Source organism: Eretmochelys imbricata, chromosome 2, assembly GCF_965152235.1.
Source record: "Eretmochelys imbricata isolate rEreImb1 chromosome 2, rEreImb1.hap1, whole genome shotgun sequence".
NCBI classification, from domain to species: Eukaryota; Metazoa; Chordata; order Testudines; family Cheloniidae; genus Eretmochelys; species Eretmochelys imbricata.
In genome coordinates this window covers 54,557,236-54,576,891 of record NC_135573.1, presented here as the reverse complement: position 1 = coordinate 54,576,891, position 19,656 = coordinate 54,557,236, and the positions used below count along the sequence as shown (strand labels likewise).

General features: G+C 43.7%; 1 protein-coding gene across 1 annotated transcript in view; it reads left to right on the top strand.

The window, feature by feature from the left end:
- The window catches only part of ZFHX4 (zinc finger homeobox 4), a 148,324-nt gene that overhangs the window by 99,273 nt on the left and 29,395 nt on the right, over positions 1-19,656 (top strand). The window contains exon 4 of the mRNA XM_077808677.1: positions 19,106-19,196. Coding sequence (XP_077664803.1) covers positions 19,106-19,196 — 91 coding nt within the window. The remainder of the gene's footprint in view (positions 1-19,105; positions 19,197-19,656) is intronic.

Genomic DNA, 19,656 nt, shown 5'->3' with positions numbered 1-19,656 from the left:
TTTTTCTTTGTATTTACACTCCTGGATGCATGTTGTATGTTTTTTCTGCTGACCTTGTTCAATTTTATTGTCAAGACATTTGGGCTAAATTACAAGTGCATTGAAGGAAGGGACTCCTTTCTTGTAAGTGAAATAGTGGTACTAAAGTGAAATTTACAAGATTCCTATTTTATGAAGTTCTCAAATGGCAAAATTCTTGTAAACTTTGCTTTTCTGTCACTGTAGTGGATTAAATAGATATGGTAGGGAAGACGTTTTAAGTTTGTTTGTCCATATTTCAAAATGTCGAGTCATCACTTTTTCCTGTGTGTGACTTCCAGCCTTTTAAGTCTTTTAAATAAAATATTCTTTCATCATGAAACGTGAATAGTAACAAGTATACAGGATATTGATTCCCACAGACTCTTAGGGCCAGATGCTCGGCTGTACCACAGCTCTGCTCTGCACAGCTGAGGATGGGGGAGCAAAACTGGCTTTAAACCACTTCTCTGCTCCCCAGTGCCAAGGGCTCCTAGCATACATCCAGGGATCGCTAAAGTCCAGCATTCCAGTGATGTCCCTTCCCCTCCAGCCACATCCCCCATCACTGAAGGTGGGGTGGAACTAACTAGTTACACTGGCTATGTTCCATTGGTGAGGAGATTGCTCTACTCCAGGGGCATTCCTGTGTAGCCAGTTAAATTGGCTTTTAGGCTACTGTGTACTGCCAGAGCAGTGAGAAGCAACCTTATGAAATGCTGAGATCTGCCCCTTAGTCTCTCAGTTCATTAGAATGGGTTGGCACTTTGTGTGTGTCTTGTTATTTTGGTACTCTGTATTACAAAGGGTTACAGTATTGCCTTCTTCCATGTACAATGCATCATTTGGACCCAGTAGTCACTAGCAGAGTTCTGCTTCATTCTTCATGACTGCTTATTTGTCTTATTAAATTCTCTCCCAATAAAGAAAAGTTTCTAAAACGTTGTAACTGACAAAGTAGAACAGTTCATGCTACTAAGACTATATGCCATCCGTTCTAGCCTTTATTTGTATTATAGTACAAATAGTACGTATTCCATCATTAATACACATATTTTCATTGTGGAGTAAACAAACAGTAGAAGGAATATCAAATAGAGGGTTTAGGCAAACTACATTAGATTAGGAAACAATAAAAAAGGGTTCAACAAAAGTTAAATGGAACAGTAGGGGTCCAAATGAGACTGTATGTTGCTGTACTGTAGCTTAGGTTAGTGCTTTTATTCTAAGTGCTATAAAATTATTTTAACTGCAGTTCTGCCTAAATAGAGATGGGGACCATTTATAAGGAAACAAGCTAATTACGGCTTTCCTATTATAAAAATCTTAAAATAATTATTAAACAATGTTTTCACACAGTTCATTTAAGGAATCAAAAAATTGCCCCAGTAAAAAGATTTTTTGCCGCAATTTTTCTTCATTTTTTAAAAATGAACCTAATTGTCCAGTTTCACAACTTGTTCATTCCTCAACTACTTTCCTCAGATGTCCTTAGCTGGAGGGAGAAAATGTAGATGGAGTACTGCAAAAAAAAGGTGGTTTTCCATGTGTTTGCAGTTTTCCTAAGACACCATCAAGTCAATCTTATTGTTTTAGTTTTGAGCACATAGACAGTAATTCAAGTCTTCATGAATCATGAGTCAGACCCCAGAAATCATGAGATTGGCCTAAAAATAATGAGATTTTGGAAAAAAAAATGGGTTTGTTTTATTTGCTCTGGTTTTTGACCCATTTGAGTTTTCCGTATTTTATCCACAACCATGAGGACCAGAAATTTTGTTTTTGAAATGAAAACTGAGGTTCTCACATAATCCCAACCTTGCATGAGCTGAGGCTGTAAGGAAAATATGAAATATTGTGAGACTCATGATACAATTTCATGAGCTGGCAACATTGCATACATTTCTGTGTCACAAGCGGAGGCCCAGTCCTGCAACAATGATGCACATCTGGTACTTTACTCATAAGAGTTGCCCCAATGACTTCAGTGTTGACAGATTCAGATCTTGGCCTCTAATACGGTTGCTTTGTACTCTTTGGGCCTGACTGACCAACAGGAGTTAAACCGATGTTAGCTGTGCAAACTATTCAGTACTAACTGCAGAAATCAGCCTTTGCTTGAGTTTGATCTGCAGCCATGCACCAACAGTGGTTCATTCAAAGTTTTTGTATGTGGAAGCTATCTTTAGAAGCATTTTGCAATTGTATTTCTTTGTTGTGTTTTGGTTTTGCTCTATCCAGAACTATAGCTTCAGTTCAGGCAGAGCTATGCAAGTGTAGTGAGATTGGAGAAACCAAATGGTATTTTTTCTGTAGCCCTCATTGGTTAAATCTGTTTTCATATGATCAATATGCCCAGTGCATCTAATCAGAAGCCATTTTCCTCTGGTTCCTCACAAAGATACTACAGTTGATCTTTTAGATGTAATTATAAAATACATCCCCTCCCAAAACATAAATTCCAGTAGACCTAGTCCTGTTTCTGTCTTGTTCTGGCAGGCAGTGGCCTGGTATATTTGTTACCTGATAAAATGTTGTTGGGATCCGCTTTCATCTTATTTTATATCTGGGTTACGTTGTAGCATCAGACTAAGATCCACAGAGCCCATGCCAAGGTCCTCTTTATTCACCTAGTAACTTACTTAATGCCGTGACAACAGAGATGACTTCCAAGAGCTGGTGGCAAGCACCAAGCTTCACATTTTTCTTGATTAAGGGTGACCCAGAGCTTCAGAACAAGGCAAGCTGGTTTGGCCAACTGTGGGTTGGTTTGTATCTCTATGGGCATGTGGATGGTGGGCAAACCACTGATTACAAGCGGGAGTGGCTACAGGGTCTGCTAGGTGGCAAGAGCCAGTAGCAGCATGCCGCACTGTGCAAATGTGTCTCTGAAGTACACAAACTGCACTGATGATTTAAACAAGTGACTGTAGATGTAAGTGCACATCTCCTCAAGGAGCAGCTGCAGATGTAAAACCATCTTCCCTAACTCCAGTTCAGATAGGACGTGGTGATCTGACAAATTCCATTCTGTGCCTGATTGAATGGGTTCTGAACACCACATTATTTTTACCTGCAGTCCAAGATGGCTACTAGTCTGTATAATGACCTTGGCTAGAGAGTCTTTTCTCTGTTATATGATTATTTGAGAATGTAGCTAGGGTGGTGCTCTATGATGATGCTGGTATCAGTCAACTATCCATCTTGAAATCAGTTAGAACTGCTGGGTGCTCAGCATTTTTGAAAATCACGTATTTAGGTATCTAAATATGGATTTAGGATCATAAATTTACGTTCCTCATTTTGAAAATCTTAGCTAAAAGCTAGGTCTCTGATTTCACAATTAGCTACCCGATTGCCCTTGTGCAAACAAGGAATTTTACATTCCCATGAACTTGTACTGTTTATGAATGTTGTGGCTTGTGATTCACATATGAACTGGACCAATAAGAACATTTGTATTGAATGCGATGCAAGCCAGAGTTGGGAGGGTTCACACAGCTCCCTGGTGAAAAAAAATCAGGCAGTTATGGCTAAGCCCTAATATCAGATAAGGTGGCTGTGAAATAGAATACCTCGCTTCCAATCCTGACGCAGCAGACATTTGGCTGGGGTAGGGGGGAGGACTGAGGGCATACCTCTCAACCTTCCAATCTGCCAGTGTGTGACACAAGCTATCCAAACATGATAAACAACTAAAATGTGGAACACTTGGGTTCTGTTGTGACTTGTACCATAACTAGCAGATTGCAATGTTTGGTTTATCCATAGAACAAATTTTTAGGGATGTTTCTTCTCTCAGTGAAGCAAATAAATATGTTCCAGATGTGGGAGGGGAAGAATTTCTGAAGAAGTCTGAATTTCTCAAGGGGTGCCAGAGGAAGGAGAGTTTAGAAATGAAGGTGTGGTCCCTGTTGACAGTTAATACAGATTACTTTACCCCACCTCTACCAAACAATACAATTCATTCAATCTGCCCCATCCTGGCCCTAGCCCTCCATATGCTTTCCTCAAGGCTGTCCTTTCATCTGTTGCTCAGGCAAATCTTGCTCCTCTCTTCCATTCCCCAATAAGGAGCAGAGCCAGCCATATTCATGGAGGGGAGAAAGGAGGTCAGAGGGAGCAGGCCAGGCCAGTGCATTCTTCACAGGGAGAGAAGGGAAGGAGGGAATGGAGGCTCCCAGCTTGTGAAAAGCCCAACAGCTTAGGGTGTGCTTAACTTACTCCTCCCCTCTCCATCTTCCTGTGAATGGCTTGCACACCTTGTGGCCCCCCACCAGTGGCTCTGGCCCTCAGCTCCCCACAGGTTCCCTGGCACAGTGGCTCCAAGCCCCCTGGCTTTGCAGAAAAGGTAGCCTAGGGTCAGTTACACCTAGCCGCAGGTAGTACAACATGCATCCCTGGCAACTTCTCCTCCTAGACCACTCAGTTACCTCTCCAAGTGCAGCCCCCAGAGGCACAGAAAGGGTTTTGCTGTGTCCGGGATGTTACAGAGGCAGATGAGTTCCCCTCTCTTGTAGAAGGGGAAAGTGTTTATGTGGAGGAATGTGGTCCTGTGATAACTGTGTGTATGACAGCAGGGTAAACCCTGAATTAATTTGCCTACGGGTTCCAAGGATGTAAGATCATCACGTAAATAACTTTTTTAGAGAGAGATGGAGCCACGTGATTGTGGTATCTGTGAATACCAATGACACGAGGCACTGTAGAAGAGAGAAACAGAAATATAGATAATTAAGAAGTATGCTTAAATCCAGAACCTCTGCAGCAGCCCTCTCTTAAATACTGTTGATTCGAAGCATAGGGACAGCTCACAAGTATTTAAGAGTTTCAGTGTGCTGCTGAGATAGTGTAAAGAGGAGAGGTTACGGCACTGAGAAAAGAGAGTCTATAGACAAAGGATGGTCTCCACTTCAACAAAAATGGAATCAGACTGCTAATGAGGAAAATTAAGGTTTGGGGGGATTATTTAAACTACAGCTAGAGCTGGGAAAAGGAGCATTCAGATCAGCAAATCAAGTTTGCTATGCACTGCAGATGTACAAATAGAATGATATATTCATAGTAGGACTCAAGACAATTGAACTGGGAAAAGGGAAAGTGGAGGATAAGGAAAACATCTAATATGTTACACTGTTTCAATGAAAAGAGGAATATAAGCCTCTATAACATTTACGAATGCCTGTCTGCTATACTGATACACAAAGCTTAAAAGCAAAATTGGGTGAGCTGGTATGTTTGGAACTGGGAGAAATCCTAGACATAACTGGCATTTTTCAAACATATTGTGATGAGAATCCACCTATGCAATCAGCACTATTTCTGTATTTGTAAAGCAAACATCTCTGTGTTATCTGGGCACTAATTGATATTGCCTGCTTTCAAAACCTGCCATCTGAAACTCAGCAGCCAACCTGAGGCTCAAATCTCAGGAATAATCAATGGGACACTCTAATTCCTAGCTATAAACTGCACAGCAAAGATAGATTAGGCTTTAGAGGTAGAAGTGTAGCACTATACAGGAAGGATTCCACTGAGTCTGTTGTAAGAGAATTTTTGGATGATGAGGTAGAATGTGTATGATACAAATTCCAAGCATAAGAATGCAAATAAATAGTGAGGCCATACTTCGAGCAGTGATGGGGACATCTCAAAAGGTTTCATTTAAATAATCACTCAGGTGTTTGGATGCTTACCCAAATTATTTGCAATTGTGATGGGTCTGTCTCTTTGCTCCTTTCCTTTCCTAATGCTCTCTAATTTTTTATAGGAGAGTTTTCCTCCTTCCCTCTGGAGGCAGCAGCAGCGCCTGGCCTTGTGTACACTTCTGCTGTGCCTGAGTCAGTATGCCCCGTTTCAGTATGGTTGTTCTGACCCGTTACAGTTCAAAGATTAACAGCAATTGGTCCTGCAAGTATTACAAATTGTAACCATGTTGTATCTGGGTTAGGTATGACTATTACAGGAGTTATCTTGATGGGAAGCATCTTTGGTAAAGATGGTTACACGCATACAGTTATTACAGCCTTGTTTGAGTGGCTGGATAGAGGACTCTGCACTGTCTTCATAAAAGAACCACAGAGCCCATGTGATCTAAGTATCCAGCCAAAGCAGCTCAAATTTTGAATTGTGAGCACTGAATACTTTAAGCCATACTTGCTGTGAACCGTTTGCAAACAGTCCATAATCTGCTGTATGTTGACATAAAACATTTGTGAAATAATTCTGAACAAGCAAACTTGTGAAAATACTTCTGTGCCCACATAGTTCAAAAAGAAACAAACACAAAAATGGGATCTAAATTCAGTTATTCACCGCAAATAGTTCATCCAGTTATGCAGGTGACACTGAACATCAAGAAATGGGAATTTTAAAGATGGAGACAAGTAGCTGGATTATATGATGAGGTGTAGTATGAGAATGTATTCAGGTCAAAAAAAGTATCCGTTAAAAATGGAAATCTAGCCCAAGTGATGTTAATAGAACTGAACATAAAGGTTGGCTAAGAGGAACAAATAAGGGAAGATGAATAGTAAAGACAAATAGCAATTATTTAACTATTACAGAAATAGAAAGCCTGGAGGGGAGTCACTAGGTCTGCTAGATCAACATAGTGTACAGGAGTCAATCAGAGCGGACCAGGAAATAGCAGAGACACTATTTTGTGTTGGTCTTCATCAAAAGATAACTGCAGGAGAAATATTCTTTAGACATTATTTCAGGGAGATATTGTTAGCAAGAGAGAGAGATCCAAAAAGAGATGAAGGGAGAAAATCAGAAAGTTAAATTGTGAGTCCTGAATGGCATACTTCAGAGAGTTCTGAATGAACTGCTAAATGAAAAATCTGTAATGTGTCATTTTAATTAATCTACAATTATATAAGATGAGTGAGGAGTGGTAAACATTGTGAACTCCTCTTTAGAAATGGTTCTAAGGATGATTCTGGAAATTTCAGAAGATAGTTCTAACTAGCAATTGTTTGATGTAATATAGCAGGAAGGAGCCAGCTTGGTTTCTCTAAAATTAAATTATGCCTTGCTAAAGTGTTGGAAAGAGTTAACAAAATAGTGGATAATGAACAATTGGAAGATATAATTTATATAAACTTTAGAGGCTATTAAGGAGCCATGATAACTATGAAGTGGCAGGTAAAGGATTAAAAGCTGGTTGTGAGATAGGAAACAGAGTAGAAATAAATAATCAGTTCTCAGCATGGAAAGAGGTTAAAAGTAGGGTGTTCCAGAGATCAGCACTAGAAAAAATGGTGTTCAATATATTTATTAACAACCTAGAACAACAGATAAATTGTGAAGCAGCATTTGCTGCCCAAATAAAATTGTTTAGGATAATCAAATCTAGGGAAGATTGTCCAGGAAGGACCTGGTAAATGGGCAATGGAATGGTAAATGAAGTTCAGCATAGACTAGTATAAGATCATCTGCATTGGAACAAACAATTGAAACTACTTATGTACACTGAACTCTGATTTAACCTGATGCAACTTTTCAAGAAACCTATGGAAATATCATGTACATCTCCATGAAGATATCTGCTTCACGTGCAGTGGTATTCAAAAAAGAAAATATATAGCTAAGCAATATTCATTAGATAGGGAATAATAGAAAATACTATGGTGACAAAGGTAGTATAAGTAGGGTCCTACCAAATTCAAGGCCATGAAAAACATGTCACGGACACTGAAATCTGGTCTACTCCTGTGAAATCTGGTCTTTTGTGTGCTTTTACCCTATACTATACAGATTTCACAGGGAAGACCAGCGTTTCTCAAATTGGGGGTCTTGACCCAACAGGGAGTTGTGGGGTGGGGTTGGGGGTCACAGTATTGTTGCCCTTATTTCTGTGCTGCCTTCAGAGCTGGGTGGCTGGAGAGCAGCAGCTGTTGGCCGGGCGCCCAGCTCTGAAGGTAGTGCCCTGCCAGCAGCAGCGCAGAAGTAAGGGTGGCAGTACCAAACCACACCATCCTTCCTCCTGTGCTGCTGCCTTCAGAGCTGGGGGCCGGAGAGTGGCGGCTGCTGACTGAGGGTCCAGCTCTACAGGCAGAAGTGAGGGTGGCAATACCATACCAGGCTATCCTTACTTCTGTGCTGCTGCTGGCGGTGGCTCTGCCTTCAGAGCGGGGCTCCTGGCCAGCAGCCACCACTCTTCAGCTGCCCAGCACCGCCGCCAGGAGTAGCAGTGCAGAAGTAAGGGCAGCAGTACCGCAACCCCCTCCCCCAACAATAATTTTGCAACCCCCACAACAACTCCTTTTTGGGTCAGGACCCCTACAATTACAACACTATGAAATTTTAGATTTAAGTAGCTGAAATCGTGAAATTTACAATTTTTAGAATCCTATGACTATGAAATTGACCAAAATGGACCATGAATTTGGTGGGGCCCTAAGTATAAGAATCTATAGAATAGACATAATAGCTTTATTTTTTAAAAGTAGTACATGTTCACCTTTAATATGGCATTCAGCCTTGGTCACTTCATCTCAAGTAGAATGTTTAAAAAATAGCATCCAGAGAAAATCAACAAAAATTACAAGAAACAGGGGGCAGAAGAGACAGTTTACATATGAGGAGATATACTTCAGGTATATAAAATAATGAATGGTATTGAGAAGACATACCAGTGGCTCCTATTTATTCTTTTCCATAAGACAAGAACAAGCACATAATAGGAGCCTGATACAAAGATCATTGAAGTCCAGGGAAGACTCCTATGAACTTCAGTGGGCCTTGGATAAGGTCCCAAATGATGGATAATGGTTAATAACACAGTGTATGGGAGGCAAGCTTTTTTATTTTAAATAGCCTTGATATGGTTTTATTAGTCCTTATGGCAGAAAACACGAGCACTCTCCATACCCTAAGCTGATGGGAGAAACAGCAGATTCTGTGAACTGTAATGGCAGCCAAAAGACAAATACAGATGAACTGGAAAAGTAAAACTACTCTCAACATAGATTCATGCTTCAGTGCCTTTTTGGAAGTGGCCAAAAGTGGCTCTGCTTTTGCATAATAAATGATTAACTGTACATCTCTAATCACATCTGGAAAACATTGTTGGTGTTGCATTCTGAACAGCTGACATTCTCTGTTAATGGTTTTTGTCTTTATAAACTGCTTTTTGCTTCTTGCAAAACATTTGATGAAATATCAACATAAAAACAAAATAGCAAAGTTATCCAATTTTATTGAAAAGCAGTTTAAACTAGAATTAACTTAGCCAATAAAATGTTCACACATTTACCACACTCATTACCAGACATGATACCTCTCCCAAATCAATTCTCAGAATGGGGGAGGGAGAGTAGAGAGTATTCCATCCAACTGAGCAGCTGCCAGAGTGAAAAAGGCACTTCTGCATCTTTACTTCTCCCAAGGACATTCCCTCTCCCTGCCCATCACCTGGAGGTGGAGCCTGTGGTGGTAAACATTGTAAAAACAAACCAAAACTTGGACAGATATGATTACACTGCTACGGTGAATCTCCTCTATCTTCCAGCTGCAGGGAGAGAGAAAATACTCTTCCTTGACAACAGCAAAGAGTGGGAAAGGGAAACAGAACAGAAGAGAGACCGCTCCATTGATCTCCCAGGAGTCAGGAGGAAGAGACAGAGTGGGGGCAAGTGTGAAATGCTGAAAATGTAGTAAATGCAGTAAATGGGTAGCATGGTGTGACATTAGTTGGCAGAGTGCCAGCACCAGATCCTCCTTTGATGAACAGATAGCGCCCACACTGGCAATAAGGTGATTAAAAGAGGCAGATAACCTTCTCATTGTCAGCGTAGGGCCTAGAGACCCCGTTGGCTCCTGCCCACTTCACAGACAGCCGGCATGGAGAGGGGAGTTGATAGGAGGAGACCTAACCTAGTTCAGGGCTGACAGGAAGGAGAGCAGAGCAGTGCTTTGCTTCTCTTGATGGGAGAGAAGGCTGATTGCAGCTCAAAGGCTAAGCTAGCTTGCTGGCTGGATAAGCCCCTGCTACAAAGGACGACCAGATCCCAAGGGATTGGTAGAAGCACACACTGTTTGGGAGACAAGCCCTAAATAGAAGAGTGGACAACCCTGTTTGTGTTCCTGATTTCCTGTGGACCTTATCATCCCAGAAGGCGTAGGAATGTGCCTTGGCCAAAGGGGCAAAGCGCTGCTACCTCAGACCTCTCAGAGTGAATGATGTGCTGGTGGAGACCCGCAACTGGGTGAGTTCTACCCTCATGGGCCACAAGAGGACACTGCACATGCAGTGCAGTCACAAACTTGGTGGAGAATGTGGGCAGAGATCTAGCCCATTCAGAAGGGAGCAGGTCAGGACTACTAAAAAAAATACCTAAGGAAGTGACTATACCACCGTATGGGTGGAGCAACTACTGAAATCGATGGCATTGCAGAATACCATCTCTAACAGCAGCAACACAGCTCCTACAGCAGATGGCTTCCCACCAGCAGCAGCTGACAGGAGACTTAACCACAGCATCTGGTGCAACAGGTTGGTATCCTGTTGCAACACCCTGCAACAGCTAAGCCTTCCACCATGGACCCTTGGGAGCCTCAGTGCCCATCAGACCCATGAATATGGGGCCTGAAAATGATCCACCGGCCTTTCCTGAAACTTTTGACTGCAGAGACATGAAGAGCGGGACACCCTGGGATCAAGGTGTCTGCTCCAGGTGATGGGAAACCTGTCTAGGGTGTGTGTGTGTGTGTGTGTTGGGGGGGGCTTGGCAGGGGTTGACATCCTGAAGATACCCTCCCAGGTCCTCCTTTGCCAGGGTACAAGAGGCATGGAAAGTTGAGGGGGGGTCAAGGACAGCTTGGAGTAGGAATTGGGTCTGCTGGGTGGGACTCAGCTCAAGAATCCACATTCTAAAAGGGGAACAACCTGGGGTCCAGAACAGGGAGGGCCCCACAGAAGGGTCATAGAATCATAGAATATCAGGGTTGGAAGGGACCTCAGGAGGTCATCTAGTCCAACCCCCTGCTCAAACAGGACCAATCCCCAATTAAATCAGCCCAGGTCAACCCAGGGGCTGGGGGTAGGTCCCGATACAAGCTAACAGGTTCAGGACATTTGGTTTGCATGTGGCCATCCAAGGCACAGGTAAGACTGTCTGTTCATGGAATCTGGTTATGGGCAATTCAGACAATCCAAGAAGTTTTTGGAAAGTGTAGGGGACAATTTCCTGGTGCAAGTGCTGGAGGAACCAACTAGTGGCAGAGCTCTTCTTGACCTGCTGCTCACAAACCGGGAAGAATTAGTAGGGGAAGAAAAAGTGGATGGGAACCTGGGAGGCAGACACCATGAGATGGTCGAGTTCAGGATCCTGACACAAGGAAGAAAGGAGAGCAGCAGAATATGGATCCTGGACTTCAGAAAAGCAGACTTTGGCTCCCCCAGGGAACTGATGGGCAGGATGCCCTGGGAAAATAACATGAGGGGGAAAGGAGTCCAGGAGAGCTGACTGTATTTTAAAGAATCCTTATTGAGGTTACAGGAACAAACCATCCCGATGTGTAGAAAGAATAGTAAATATGGCAGGCAACCAGCTTGGCTTAACAGTGAAATCCTTGCTGATCTTAAACACAAAAAAGAAGCTGACAAGAAGTGGAAGATTGGACAAATGACCAGGGAGGAGTATACAAATATTGCTCAGGCATGCAGGAGTGAAATCAGGAAGACCAAATCACACTTGGAGTTGCAGCTAGCAAGAGATGTTAAGAGTAACAAGAAGGGTTTCTTCAGGTATGTTAGCAACAAGAAGAAAGTCAAGGAAAGTGTGGGCCCCTTACTAAATGAGGGAGGCAACCTAGTGACAGAGGATGTGGAAAAAGCTAATGTACTCAATGCTTTTTTTGCCTCTGTCTTCACGAACAAATTCAGCTCCCAGACTACTGCATTGGGCAGCACAGCATGGGGAGGAGAGGACCAGCCCTCTGTGGAGAAAGAAGTGGTTTGGGACTATTTAGAAAAGCTGGATGAGCACAACTCCATGGGGCCGGATGTGCTGCATCCGAGAGTGCTAAAGGAGTTGGCGGATATGATTGCAGAGCCATTGGCCATTATCTTTGAAAACTCATGGCAATCGGGGGAGGTTCCGGACGACTTCGACTCCCTCAGGGAACGGATGGGTAGGATCCCCGGGGGACTAACCTGAAGGGGAAAGGAGTCCAGGAGAGCTGGCTGTATTTCAATGAATCCCTGTTGAGGTTACAGGGACAAACCATCCCGATGTGTCGAAAGAATAGTAAATATGGCAGGCGACCAGCTTGGCTTAACGGTGAAATCCTAGCGGATCTTAAACATAAAAAAGAAGCTTACAAGAACTGGAAGGTTGGACATATGACCACGCAAGAGTATAAAAATATTGCTCGGGCATGTAGGAATGAAATCAGGAGGGCCAAATCGCACCTGGAGCTGCAGCTAGCGAGAGATGTCAAGAGTAACAAGAAGGGTTTCTTCAGGTATGTTGGCAACAAGAAGAAAGCCAAGGAAAGTGTGTGCCCCTTACTGAATGAGGGAGGCAACCTAGTGACAGAGGATGTGGAAAAAGCTAATGTACTCAATGCTTTTTTTGCCTCTGTCTTCACTAACAAGGTCAGCTTCCAGACTGCTGCGCTGGGCATCACAACCTGGGGAATAGATGGCCAGCCCTCTGTGGAGAAAGAGATGGTTAGGGACTATTTAGAAAAGCTGGACGTGCACAAGTCCATGGGGCCGGACGAGTTGCATCCGAGAGTGCTAAAGGAATTGGCAGCTGTGATTGCAGAGCCAGTGGCCATTATCTTTGAAAACTCGTGGCGAACGGGGGAAGTCCCGGATGACTGGAAAAAGGCTAATGTAGTGCCAATCTTTAAAAACGGGAAGGAGGAGGATCCTGGGAACTACAGGCCAGTCAGCCTCACCTCAGTCCCCGGAAAAATCATGGAGCAGGTCCTCAAAGAATCAATCCTGAAGCACTTACATGAGAGGAAAGTGATCAGGAACAGTCAGCATGGATTCACCAAGGGAAGGTCATGCCTGACTAATCTAATCGCCTTCTATGATGAGATTACTGGTTCTGTGGATGAAGGGAAAGCAGTGGATGTATTGTTTCTTGACTTTAGCAAAGCTTTTGACACGGTCTCCCACAGTATTCTTGTCAGCAAGTTAAAGAAGTATGGGCTGGATGAATGCACTATAAGGTGGGTAGAAAGTTGTCTAGATTGTCGGGCTCAACGGGTAGTGATCAATGGCTCCATGTCTAGTTGGCAGCCGGTATCAAGCATAGTGCCCCAAGGTTTCGGTCCTGGGGCCGGTTTTGTTCAATATCTTCATTAATGATCTGGAGGATGGCGTGGACTGCACCCTCAGCAAGTTTGCAGATGACACTAAACTGGGAGGAGTGGTAGATAAGCTGGAGGGTAGGGATAGGATACAGAGGGACCTAGACAAATTAGAGGATTGGGCCAAAAGAAATCTGATGAGGTTCAACGAGGACAAATGCAGAGTCCTGCACTTAGGATGTAAGAATCCCATGCACCACTACAGACTAGGGACCGAATGGCTAGACAGCAGTTCTGCAGAAAAGGACCTAGGGGTTACAATGGAGGAGAAGCTGGATATGAGTCAACAGTGTGTCCTTGTTGCCAAGAAGGCTAACGGCATTTTGGGCTGTATAAGTAGGGGCGTTGCCAGCAGATCGAGGGACGTGATCATTCCCCTCTATTCGACATTGGTGAGGCCTCATCTGGAGTACTGTGTCCAGGTTTGGGCCCCACTCTACAAGAAGGATGTGGAAACATTGGACAGAGTCCAGCGGAGGGCAACAAAAATGATTAGGGGACTGGAACACGTGACTTATGAGAAGAGGCTGCAGGAACTGGGATTGTTTAGTCTGCAGAAGAGAAGAATGAGGGGGGATTTGATAGCTGCTTTCAACTACCTGAAAGGGGGTTCTAAAGAGGATGGATCTAGATTGTTCTCAGTGGTACCAGATGACCGAACTAGGAGTAATGGTCTCAAGTTGCAGTGTGGGAGGATTAGGTTGGATGTTAGGAAGAACTTTTTCACTAGGAGGGTGGTGAAGCACTGGAATGCGTTACCTAGGGACGTGGTAGAATCTCCTTCCTTGGAGGTTTTTAAGGTCAGGCTTGACAAAGTCCTGGCTGGGATGGTTTAGTTGGGGATTGGTCCTGCTTTGAGCAGGGGGTTGGACTAGATGACCTCCTGAGGTCTCTTCCAACCCTGATATTCTATGATTCTAAGTCTGGATTGCACAGGCCCTAGCATGATTGCTGGGGCCAGCTAAAGCTGTACCTGTTAAAGGAAATGGGATAGAAGTAATGGGACTAGTAGACTTGGTGTGTTGCCACACCCTTGTGAGGAAATCTTTGGTACTGACTCCAGGGCCTTTCCAGGGCACATGGTGTGTGCCGAGGTTTGTAAAGCCATATTCCAACACATAAATTCAGCTGACTTTCGGGGAAAATACAAGGTCCCTAATGGTCAGCTTGGTTGCATCTCTCACCTACTCAGTCACTTTAGCCTGAGACTGGAAATATTTTGGGGACCTCCTAGATAAATTTTCAAGACCTCTACAAAATATGGGGGCACTAATACCAGCTTCCCCAGAGCTGAAGGCTCAGTATTCAATAGACCGTGCTGGCATAGGAGAGGTAGCTGGGCCATATAGAGGGAGTTCCAGGAAAGTAGAGGCTTCATTAGAAGTACCCTAGTCTCACACAAAGACATGGGTTGCCCCCTTAGAAAACCTGATCTGTATATCAGATTCGAGTAACTTTGTTGAAGAGCAAAAGAGAGATAAGACTTTAAGCCGGGACTATGACAAGCAGCCACTGTTAATAGGGAGATATTGGACCCCCAGCATGCTGAGATATTTCCCCATTTGAATCCAGGGCAAATGGTCATTCCTCCTGGAGAAGAACCGCAAAACAGGGAAGGTCCAAATCCAACTCCTGGTTCCCCAACCCTACCACAGGTAAATCTGGTGTTTGGCCCTTGCTGGACCATTTGCTATGCTCTTGGGCAGGGAAGAGAACCTAGTCTGGATTCTGGTCTGATTTTTCTGGTTTGGGGTATATAAGGAGATCCCAGACTTCTGAGCCTCATGCCCTGAATGCCAATGAGATGCATCCCAAGGACTGGTGAAGGCTCCACTGGTCTCTCTCCTTTTGGTCAATACCCCATTTGAGAGGATTGGAAACAGACCTTTTAGACCACTTGAGAAAAGTGCAGCCGTGTATATCCTTGTAACTGTGGATTATGCCACAAAATATCATAAATGCAAATGTAATAGCAATGAAATTAATAAAGATCTTTCCCCCCAGTAGGGGTGATTCTGGGAGATTCTGATAGACAAGATACTAAAGGAGTTGTACAGACTACTGAAGATCAAGTCTCTCCAAACTTCCACTTCCCATGCCCAAACAGATAGGTTGGTAGAGTGCTTCAATGAGACACTAAAAAAATATGTTAAAGAAGTTTGTTGCTACAGACTGTCTTCACTATGGTCCTTTGCCCTCTCTCCCCATCACACCTTTGCAGTGCAGGAGGTGCTGCAGTAATCCACAAACTTCTTCCAGCCTAAACTGTTGTATGGGAAACAACCTTAGGGGATTCTGGACTTAGTACAGATTGTGCTATAAATCCTCACCCTTCACCAGAGGCTAGTCGCCTTAGGTATCTTACAAGGGAGAATCTCCTGAATACCTGGAGTGCTCAAGAGACTACCTACAACAAAGGGACACACCTCTGAGTGTTCAGACCCAGGGATCAAGTGTTCTTGTTACTCTCTAGTTTGGAGACAAATTTTTTGGCCCACTAGCAGGGTCTTATGAAATTATTCAGCAGGTAGGACTATTAAATTATGACATTAGACAGCCTGACAACAGAAAAACAACAAATTTACCATATCAATCACTTAAAGAGGGGATTTGATAGCTGCTTTCAACAACCTGAGAGGTGGTTCCAGAGAGGATGGTTCTAGACTATTCTCAGTGGTAGAAGAGGACAGGACAAGGAGTAATGGTCTCAAGTTGCAGTGGGGGAGGTTTAGGTTGGATATTAGGAAAAACTTCTTCACTAGGAGGGTGGTGAAACACTGGAATGCATTACCTAGGGAGGTGGTAGAATCTCCTTCCTTAGAAGTTTTTAAGGTCAGGCTTGACAAAGCCCTGGCTGGAATGATTTAATTGGGGATTGGTCCTGCTTTGAGCAGGGGGTTGGACTAGATGACCTCCTGAGGTCCCTTCCAACCCTGATATTCTATGATTCTATGAAAGCCATAGAAAGTCCAGGAGGGCCTATTTATAGCTTGCTACCCTCCAAAACCAGAATTAGGGCCAAGGAAAACCGTTATCTCATCCCCGGGATGGTCTGTATTGGACAAAAATCTCATGCCAGAACAGAAAGTCCAGGCCCAACAACTGGTAGCTTCATTCTTGACAACATTTTCTGCCTGGTTGGGGCAAACCCACGTCACCTCCCACCACATCCAAACTGAGTCTGGACAATGCGTCCAGGAGACTCCACAGCCTCTTCAATCCATGTTGAACCTTGGAATGACTGAGGAGTCCTATAGGGAATGAAGGAGTCCAATCATATTGATCCCTAAGCTGGATGGGAACACCCAATTTTACATAGACTTTAGAAAAGTCCATGCCATCTCAAAGTTTGATGCATTTGCATGTTGATGAGCTACTGCATCGGTTGGGCAAGGCTGAATACATTAACACCCTCTTGCAAAGGGATACTGGCAAATCCCACTCACTTTGGAGTCCCTAGAAAAAACAATCTTTGCCACTTCCTAGGACCTGTTTAGTTCCATTTGGCCTATATGGGGCTCCAGCAACATTCTAATGGCTAACAAATCAAGTCCTCTGTCCCCACAGCAGTTACACTGTGCTTACTTCAGTGATGTTTTGATCTATACCTGGAACTGGGAAAACTACATGAAGCAGGTAGTTCCTGTACTCCAGTCCCTCAAAAAGGCTGGACTAGTGGCAAACCCCAGACAATGCCACAGAGGCAAAGATGAATTACTTACCTAGGGTATACCTTGCTATGTATGACCTCTTGTAGATAAGGTCCAAGCCTTGAAGGATCTGCCCACGATGACTTCAGAAACACCCGTTTTGGGAACTGGTGGGATACTGCCTCAGGTTTGAATTGGCGTTCTCATCTACTGTGACACTTCTCACTTATCTGCTCAAGGACAGCAGCCTCAGAAAGATGTGTTGGATGGAAGCATGTAAGAAGGCCTTTCAAACATTAAAGTCTCACCTCTGTTGGGAGCCCACTTTATACAGCCTGAACTTCATCAAAGAATCCCTCCTACAAACTGATGCTTCTGAAGTTGGGTTGAGGGTTGTCTTCTCCTGGGTGATCTTTGTCGAGGAACAACCCATTCTCTTTCTGAGCTGCAAATTGTTCCCAAGAGAATTGTCCCTGTTATAAAAAAAAAAAAAAAAAAAAAGAGGGCATAGTAGTGAAATAGGCCATGGAAGCACTCTGATATTACCTTCTAGGCAATGAATTCACTCTGATCACAAATCATGCTACTGTATGATGGCTCCATGTTATGAAAGATACCAACCGCTGACTGATGAGGTGGTACCTGTATCTCCATCCCTTCTTGTCCCATGTCCAGCAGAGGGCGGGAGTGCTCACCTAAATGCATACTTTTTCTCTTGTGGTGGAGGATGATTGGTGGGGGAGAGTGGTGCCCCAAGCAGCATCCTGAGGAGGAGGGTGATGTGATGGGATAGTTAGGCCTCATACAGGCAATAAGGTGATTAATGAGGCAAATAGACCCCATACTGATAATGAAAAGATTAAGAAGAAGAACCTATGTACTCAGCTGGTCCCTGCCCTACTACACATACAGCAAATGTCAAGTGCGGTGAGAGGAGTTAGAAAGAGGAGATCTAGCCCAGGTCAGGACTAACCAGGAACGAGAACAGAGTTCTGCTTCTCTTGATGGGAGAGAAGCATGGTTGCAGCCCAGAGATACAGCTAGCTTGTTGACTGGGTAAGCACATGCTACAAGGGACAGTGAGACATTGGTACTGGAAGAAGTATGGAGTGTCTGGAGACAAACCCTGAACAGAAGTGTGGTTTCCACTGAAGGTTCGTTGGACGATCCTGGTTTTAGAATCATGGAAAATTAGGGTTGTACGAGACCTCAGGAGGTCATCTAGTCCAACCCCCTGCTCAAAGCAGGACCAATCCCCATCTAAATCATCCCAGCCAGGGCTTTGTCAAGCCTGACCTTAAAAACCTCTAAGGATGGAGATTCCACCACCTCCCTAGGTAACGCATTCCAGTGCTTCACCACCCTCCTACTGAAATAGTGTTTCCTAATATCCAACCTAGACCTCCTCCACTGCAACTTGAGACCATTGATCCTTGTTCTGTCACCTGCCACCACTGAGAACAGCCTAACTCCATCCTCTTTGGAACCCCTCCTTCAGGTAGTTGAAGGCTGCTAACAAATCCCCCCTCACTTTTCTCTTCTGCAGACTAAACAAGCCCAATTCCCCCATCCCCCATCTTCCTCTTAAGTCATGTGCCCCAGTCCCATGATCATTTTCATTGCCCTCCACAAACTCTCTCCAATTTGTTCACATCCTTTAGTTGTGGGTTTTTTGGTTCCTGATTTTGTTTGGACCTTAACACATCAGAAGGGGTAGGACTGAAATGTGCCTTCATAAGAGGGCAAAGCACCACTACCTTGGACCTTATAGAGAGAGCTACATACTGGCAGAGACCCGCAGCTGGGGTGAGTCATGCCCTGACAGGCCATAAGGGGTCATTGCAAGGTGGGTCACACCTCCATTCCACCACAATTTAAATAAAATGAGAGTAGCACCTCTCAAATAGCCAAGTACCTCAAAACAAAATGGTGCAACACGGAGGGCACTTTGACACCTGCTGTACCATTTGGTCTCCATGACAGCCACTACTTTATTATAATATCGTTTTCAAAAATACCCTCCGTAGCAGTACTTCTAGACATGGCAAAGCAGTTATGAAAACAAAGTAGCTAATTGACTAGTACAATTAGGTGATACCCAGAAACATTGTCTTTGAGAGTAAAGACCTTTGAGGATGACCTTAAAGAGCAGTTGGGAGTGACTACAGATAATTTCCAGGCAGCTCATCTTCTGTAAAAATATAGTATAGGGCAAATGTAATGTCAGATTGTTTGTTAAAATGTCTGTTTGGTAATCTGTGATGTGTTTGGTATATATGGAGCTATTCAGCACTGATGATGGATTCCCCCTGGACTGAATCCAATGGAATTACTAGGGTAAATAATTCTTGAACATTAAATTATCATGAGCTATACAGATTTGTAAAGTATATGTTAAAATGTCAGGTAATACCGTCCCCTTGCTTAGGTATTCTTTTCCCATAAATACTTTCTATTGTAAGTAGCCATAGTCTACTTGAATGTTAAAAACAAACAGAACAAAACACCTGTGGGTAAAATCCTGGCCCCTGCAGAAGTTAATGGCAAAACTCACATTGAATTCAGTGGGACTGGAGTTTCACCCTGTGATTTTTTCTTGTCAAAATGCTTACTTATGGCTAAATCCTGCAAACCCTTACCCATCGGAACGGCC